The 8,102-nt window shown below is 49.6% G+C and overlaps 1 protein-coding gene across 1 annotated transcript; it reads right to left on the bottom strand.

Annotated features, from left to right (window-relative positions):
- Nucleotides 1–687: 687 nt before the first annotated feature.
- Nucleotides 688–3,258, bottom strand: SLITRK2 (SLIT and NTRK like family member 2). The gene has a single exon (XM_062502876.1). It carries the CDS (start codon nt 3,256–3,258, stop codon nt 688–690), a length of 2,571 nt encoding a protein of 856 aa, XP_062358860.1.
- Between the last annotated feature and the right edge of the window lie 4,844 nt (nt 3,259–8,102).

The following is an 8,102-nucleotide window of genomic DNA, read 5'->3' as shown; positions in this document are numbered from 1 at the left end:
TTGAGTCTGTAAAGTCCTAGAACTAGAGTCATTTAAAGAAGGGCATCTTTCCTATAAATCAAAACCTCTGATATAATGCAGCTGACATATAGATCTATTTTACAATTTTTTTTAATTTCAAAAATACAACACATTAAAATATGTTTGATTTATCAAAGCTAAGAGCAACAATTAAGTAATAATGTACTTAAAGTGCAAAGGCACTTTAACACAAAAAAGTGACGCCCAGTGGCTATAGTTGGTAATTGAAACAGCAGTACTGTATATCATTATTTACAAAAGAAAGTCATAGTCCAGGAAAAAAAAGATCTTTGGAGATCTTCTTCATAATACATTACGTTTCCATTTTGAAATGAAAAGAAAAAAATAACAGAAACCCCAAAGACCCCCTTCCTCATTTCCTTCGAAATCAAAAAGAATTATGCAAGATCTATTACAGAAAGATACATTTGCAATGACAGTTCCTAGAGAAGGGTCAAAAGGAGAGAGATATTGAAATAACTTAAAGGGAACGTTGTAAAAGTAACATCACATCCCTGCTATGCTGCAAAGGTTCCTTTCCTCTCTCACTCCTTCTCTGATTTAAAAAAGTGGAAACGTTGGGAATACGACAGATGACATCAGTACTGAGTTCAGACTCAAAGAAATGTGATGCTTAAAAATTTCTTTTGTCTCCCACCTCCCCCCTCACAGCTGACTGATTGCAGTTTGTTTTTCCAGAACTTCGAGGTAGTCTGGTTCTGTTTGTAGCTTTCCTTGGAGTAAAGGATGCTCGGGTTTAGACTGTTCTGCAAAATATTTCCTGGGAGTTCCATATAAAACAGTTTTATTTATCCTGTCCTGGTTTTGGCGTCTGGATTCATATGAAGGGGCAAACTGCCTTTTGGGTAAGGTACAAAAGTTATAATGAACTAATCCTCCAGTGGGGAGTTCCTTGACCCTTTCTGCAATATTTTGATACAGCAGCTCTGGTTCCCTTGGTGAAGACTGCTTTTCCAGTAATTCAGCTGCACTGATGGTAAATGCAAGACTGGTGGGATCTTCTTTTTTGTGGTCAAGACTGCTATAGCTAAACTCATGGAGATTCCTGTAATAGGCAACTGGATCCCCTTCCTTTTGCATGTAGATTGGGTTTTGGCACATCTGTCCAACAGGAGGGGGAATGTAGTTATAAACATGTCCTTCAGTTTTATCATGGGTCTCAGTGTTGTAAGACCCATACTGGAGTTGAAATGAACTTATATCTACGTTGTTGGCGCTGCTGGGCATGCTCTGCACCCCCTTCCGGCGCTTAAGGACGAAGACAAACAGACCTGCCCCAAAACAAACAGACAAAATAAACACAACCAGCAAGCCTAAAATTAGGACAGACAGCGGAACTTCGGTGTGTAATTCTGGGTAGGAGCTGGGTGAGACACTGAGATGGGGGGTATCAGTGTTCTGGTTCATGGAGAGGACAGAAGAATCTGACAAGTTGGGGTTCTCTGGGCAGATGGCTTCTTTGCTCAGGAATTTCAGATGCTCTCCAGAGTGCTTGGTGGGAGACTCACATATTACTTCATTGATAACTACAGGGGGATTTGACTGCTGGTTGTTCTGGTCAGTGACTTTCTCTATCCAGTTCCTCAGCCCCAGGATGTCACATGTGCAGTCCCAAGGGTTCTCTTGGAGGTCTATCTGAATCAGAGCCGAGAGCTGGTCCAAGACTCCTCTCACAGGCAGGTGTGAGAAATGGTTGTTTCTAAGGTTGAGCCTGGTGAGGGAAGTGCCTCCAAAGACATTATCAGGCAAGGATCTGAGCAGGTTGTTATTGAGAAACAACAGATGAAGATTACTCAGAGCATCAAATGTGCGTGGCAGGATCTCCTTAATGACATTGTACTCTAGGTAGAGATATTGCAGGCTGTGCAGCCCTTCAAACATGGATCGGTACAGAACCTCAAGGTAGTTGCCATTAAGATAAAGCCTGCGTAAACTTGTGAGGTTTGTAAAGGCACCTTCTTGTATCACTGCAATTCTGTTATTTCCTAGATGTAGCAAATCCAGAGAGCTGTACTCTGTGAGATCAGTTCTATAAATGACTTGCAGATAGTTACTGGTAAGGTAAAGTTTCTTTGGACTGGTTGGCCTGGGGTGGAGATCGGAGATGTTACTTATCCTTTTCTCTTGGCAGTTAACATTTAGGCCGTTGTCTGAGCTCTGGGATGTACAGATGCAGCCAGCTGGGCAGGTGATGGGCACAGGAGACTTTGTTTGGTAAACCATGATAGGTCCAAATATTTGTCTGTCTTTTGACACAGAGACACGGGGGGTGGGGCGGTTCCTAGTTTTGGGTGGCCGGCTGGCTTTTGGGGCCCTGGTGGGATTGATGGCAGAGTTGGCTGTGGGCGATAGCCTCGAGATGTGTGGGTCTGAGTAGACAGGGTGTTTTTCCCTCTGGTTTGAATCACTGGAGCTTTTCCTAGGGCAGAGATCTTGCCTGGTGAGCTGGGTCACATCTTTCCCATGAAGCCTGAAGGGGGTTTCACAGACTATCTCACCCACAAACACGGTGATGGTGTCTAGCCAGGCCTTGAGTGGCAGCAAGTCGCAGGTGCAGTTCCAGGGGTTTTCCTCCAGCTGGATTTCCATGATGCCTCCAATGTGTTCCAGCACACCAGCAAAAGGCATCATCTTCAGCCGGTTCCCCCGCAGGTCCAGGTGAGTGAGGAGCACAAAGCGGAAGACATTGCTGGGCAGGGACAGCAGGAGGTTGTCATTGAGGATCAGCACCTTGAGCTTGTTCAGCTTGCTGAATGCTCCCGCTTCAATGGCACTGATGTAATTGTAATCAGCCTGCAGGTACTCCAGACTCTCTAAGCCCAGGAAGGTGTCTTCCTTCAGCACTTCCAGCTTGTTGTTGTTGAGGTGCAGCCTCTTGAGGGTGCGGAGGCCGCTGAAGGCCCCTGTACGGATCTCCTGCATGTCGTTGTTGCCCAGGTGCAGGGTCACGGCGTTGGAATAGTTGACGAACTCATTGGGGAACAGGCGGGTCAGTGCGTTCCCATTGAGAAACAGCTGGTAGATCTTGGAGGGGGGCGGCAGGAGGAGGCTGACAGTTGTAAATCCCTTGTTTTCACAATTGATGTTCAGCACGTTCTCCTTCTCCTCGCAAGGGCAGCGGCTCTTGCTGCAAATGTCTTTGGCAGGTTTGCGACTCTCTGTCCACGAGATCCCAGCCACTGTTAACAAACTGAGCAACCAAACACCCTTCAGCATCTTTATGCGCCGTCGATCCCTGCTTTGGTACCTACGGTCAAACCTTTTGAGACAGGTAAGGAGAGAAAGAAGAAATCCCCAGTGAACACGGCCGGGAGCAGAGGCTGCACGGCGAGAGCGAAAGCAGCTTGGAAGGCTGGGGTGGGGGGGTTGGGGGGGGGGAGGGTAGGGGAAGGGGAGCTGCGAGGCAGCGACTTCCAAACTCCTCTGGAATCCCCCACCCCCGCTCCTCCTCCTCCTCCTCTCTTTTCCTCTAGGAAAGCACCAGCGGAGCTGCTGTGGGAGAAGCCCCATCGGGGAGCTCCCCGAAACCCGGGTCCCTGGTGTTGAGCTCTCCGCCCCATCCCCCGTCCTTCGCGGCCGCCGCCTCCGCCCCGGCGGCCGCCGGCAGCACGATCCCTTCCCCGCTGCCCGTCCCGGGGCCACGGGAGCGATCCCGTCCCCGCTGCCCGGCTCCCGGCGCCTCCCAGCATCTTAAACCGGGGGACACAACGACCCTCCCCGCAAATCCTCCCCGCTGCATCGGCGCCCGCAGACCGCGCTCCCCGCGCCGCCCCCCGCGCTCGTACCTGCTCTCGGGGCGCCCGCGGGGGCACCGGGGGCAGTGGCCGCCGCCGAGAGCCGCCGCGCCCCGGGAGCCAGGCGCCCGGCGGCGAGCGGCATCGCCCGCTCACGCCTCAGGAGGAGCCCAGCGGGGCGCCGCCGTCCCGTCCCGTCCCGTCCCGTCCCGTCCCGTCCCGTCCCGTCCCGTCCCGGCCGCGGCTGTGCGGGAAGTTGGGCCGGGCGGGGGCCGAGAGCGGCGGCGCTGCGGGAGCGCGGGGCTGAGCGCGGGCTGTGCGCGGGGCGCGGCGCGGCGCGGCGCTTTTGCCGGGTGCCCCGCGCGGAGCCGCGCTGACGTCAGCCGGGGGCGGGGGGGACACGTTTTTCCCAGCCCCCCTGTCCCAGTCCCCGTCCCCCCTTCCTTTCGCGGCTCTCGCAGCCGGCTCCGCTCCTGGCTCGGCTGCTCTTCGCGGGAGCGCTCTGACAGCACCTGCAGGACAGCGCGAGCTCTCGGAGCCGGGAAGGGGAATAAGGTAACAAGCGGATTTACCTGGGTCCGGAGAATTTTTGGCCCCGAGTCCCTGAATCCGTGCCCTCAAAATAGAAAGCAAGTCAAGCAGCCTCTTGGGTAAAAGCCAGCCGGCGGGCGCGCACTCACCGCACACACGCACACCCCGCACACCGCACACCGCACACCCCGCACACCGCACACCGCACACACGCACACCCCACACACCGCACACCGCACACCGCACACACGCACACCCCGCACACCGCACACCGCACACCCCGCACACCGCACACCCCGCACACCCCGCACACCCCGCACACCGCACACCCCGCACACCGCACACCCCGCACACCCCGCACACTGCACCCCGCACACACCACACACCGCACACCCCGCACACCCCGCACACCGCACACCCCGCACACCCCGCACACCGCACACACGCACAGAGACAGACGCCCAGCCCGCACACATCCTCCGCACACGCCACACAGACGCACACATCTCACATCACATATCACATACACGCACACATCTCACATCACATATCACATACACGCACAATCTGGCTCTCGGAGCAGCGTTGCAGCAAATCTTGGATTTGGCATCAGCATCGATCCCCTGCTCCGGCTGGAGCAGCCCCTTTTCCAAACTGCCGTGCCCAGCCCTGCCCAGCACACTGGTGTTCTACACGTTCAGGGGAGTTCGACACCTTCCACCAAACCGGGCTGTCAGGCAGCGCCAGTCCCAAAACTGAACCCCGACACCCTCTGGGACGCTCACCCGAGTACTGAGCAGCCAGATTTAACCACATCTAACACCATCATTCCCACTGGCTGGATTCGTCCCACTGCCCCATTGAAATGTTGTGATGTAGCGTTTGGCTGCTTTAAAAACAAGATGCTGGATCTTGTTATTGTGACTTTGCTTAAGATCCGTGCCCTGGGCACAGGTCTGTGTGATGGGAAAGGATGGCTGCTCTTGATCTCTATCTAAAGGTAAAACTTCGGGTTCACACTGCGGGGAGGGGACAAAAAGGCACTCTACAGGGAATTTTTAAAGTGCTAGCAGGGCAGGATGCATTATTGCCAGATTCTTATAGGGTACTACATACACTTAATCTCTAGAATGTAAAGGTCTGCTGCCAAAAGAGGTCTGGAACTGTCACCTCATGATATTCTTTAGCCATTGTGTATCAGAGCCCACATTTTCGGAGCAGCAGAAATGTACTGTCTATTCTTATCTCCCCTCTTGAGGCTGGAAAAGGTAACATCCTGCAGCAGCCAGCACAGATGCCTTTGCACTGCTCCTGGACAGGAATAGTGCTGGAGTTTGCCTTCGGGATTGAAGCAGTTGCAGTTGCAGCTTCTCTATCTAAAATTTGGGAGAGGCTGTGATAAGATCAGGAGCATCCCAACTTGGAGAATGTTTTTGTTGTGGTGCTGTGTGAATTTCAACAAGGTTGGGATTCTGAAATGCACTCAGAGCTACTCCTTTCTGACTTTCTTTATCCTGCTGAATTCAGGAGCAAAAATTACTAGGATCAAGAAAGATGTGTGTGGCAGATCTGCTGTTTTACAACACTAATACACCAGCAGCCAGATTATTATTCTGTGAGATTTTTTGCTCGTTTTCTGCTCTAAACATGAGGATCTGGTGTTTGGGGTGCAAAATTGGACTAGTTACACTCAGTAGCAAATCCTGTTTTCAGCTCTTTCTAACACAGTCTGGGGGCTAAAAAGAGAAGGTAAAAGGAGACCTTTTTTCTTTTATTATTTTCAGAAGGGAGCATATTCACACATACCTGGTCCACACTGGCACCACACAGAGACACACAGAGGCTCCTGTAACCTCCCTTCATCACATCTCACCTAAGCAGCCCAGTACAGCACTGCCAGCTCTCACAGGGTTTGCTCCAACACAGCAAAAATGAAGGCACAAGTAGGTCCAGTGCATTTTTCCCTTGTCTCACAGTGTACATTTGTATATGTCCATGAGTTTCAGTCAGGTGCAGCTTTCTGGTGAGCAAGGACCATGTCCTGGCTTATGAGGCAACATACACTGTCCCACTTGCTCGTGTTTACTAATACATAGGAAATGTGTTTGTGGCACTGCTGATGCTGCCTTGGGAGGGAAAGCGTACGTATGGCATGCCTCAGCAGTAATTACCAGATTCATGTGGGATGGAAGGAACAGCATGTTAGGGGATTGCAACAGTAATAAGACACAGAGATGATACTGATTCTATTACATTGCAAATGCATGCATATAATAACCATGGTTGTAGGAGGAGGAACAAGGATTAAAAAAAAAATAATAGCTTCGGCTTTTTATTTAGGAACAAAGTCCTGATTTCTCTGCATGCCTGAAGTGTTTTATAATCCCTTCAATTAAATACAGAGTATAAAAGAACAGCTTTTTTTTTTCCTCCACCTGTTTTACAGCCTTTTTATTTTATATGTTGAATACAGGAACATTTCCAGTCTGTGAGTATCTGGGAGCCTCCAGGGATGGAAGGCCAGGAGGCAGGTTGGTACTGCAGCTCATGAGGGCTTGGGGAAACTCAAGGTTATGCCTGATTTGTAAGCACTGTGGAGGTCACAAATATTTAGCTGGGTTCCTTCATGCTCCTTTTTGTGCAAAGTTATGAAGACTGAGTACAGATTCATAGAATATGAGACTTAAGAGAACCATTGTGGCTTTTGAATCTTGCATTACCCAAGCCATCAGCTAAATTGGAATTAATTCCTATTCAAACTAAATCATACTTCATAGGAGAAAGAAAAAAAATGAAACCAAATAACATAGTCAGTCATATTCTAGCAATTGCCTATGGTGAAATCTGCCATTGTGTTCAGTAAATTGTTCCAATAGGTTTCCTCCCCCACAGGTAAAAAATTTGGCTTTCTCTACAACTCTGCATCTAACTGTCTTCAGTTTGAAATGTTTATCCTTGTAATATCCTTGTCTGCTGGCTTAAGAGCCCTTAATTATCCTGTACCTGTTTCCCATGGGGACACTTCCAGACAGCTGCAGAGCAAGTATGAACTGAATACTTGCCTGGTGCCAGCCTTAACCTGCTTCAAATAATAGTCTGTTAGTCCTGTGCTGCTCCATACACCAGTGCAGCTCTTGGCTCCTGCATGGTCCTGAAGCCACCACTTTATTTGTCTGCTGGCAGGGGGAAAAAATCCAGACCACAGCATGAAGCATAAGCACATAAAATTTGGCACAGATCATTACCCTTCCTGCCTGGTGCACACCATGCTGTTGTCCTTCTGAGAGAGTAAATATCAAGGAGCAGAAAAACTCTGGAAAAATGTGGAGATAATTTTCTTTCTTCACATTGTATCTGCAGATGGATGTTAAACACTACTTATAAATCTTTACCTATACGTTTTTCTGGGTTTGTTTCTCTGCGTGTGAATGAAGGGACAAACATATCCAGCAAATCTTATGGAATTAAGAAATGAAGTCAGATAGAAACAAAGCAAAACCTCTTTGAATTGGATGGAGGGCAGGGTATAAGGTTTTCTGATCATTAGAATCTATTAACACAGCCTGGATGCTGCTGGCAAATAAAGAAGTATTCATATAGTATAAGTAGAAGCCAGTATTGATTTCTCTGAACACAATATGATGGCTGATGCAGTAAAAAATGGGAATTTGTAAATGTAGGTATTTAACTGATCTCATATGTTCTTCATCCTGTAATCCTGAACTGCATATGAGGTGCCTACTCCTCGTAAACTTTTAGGGTTCTGAGATAATCATCACTGCTCTCCAACAAGTA

Source organism: Cinclus cinclus, chromosome 15 (genome assembly GCF_963662255.1).
Source record: "Cinclus cinclus chromosome 15, bCinCin1.1, whole genome shotgun sequence".
NCBI classification, from domain to species: Eukaryota; Metazoa; Chordata; class Aves; order Passeriformes; family Cinclidae; genus Cinclus; species Cinclus cinclus.
Note: the sequence above shows the minus strand (reverse complement) of the source record. Positions and strands in the feature narration are given on the sequence as shown.

Excerpts from the sequence above, each read along its gene's own strand:
- SLITRK2 (XM_062502876.1), bottom strand. The coding sequence starts at position 3,258 with ATGCTGAAGGGTGTTTGGTTGCTCAGTTTGTTAACAGTGGCTGGGATC.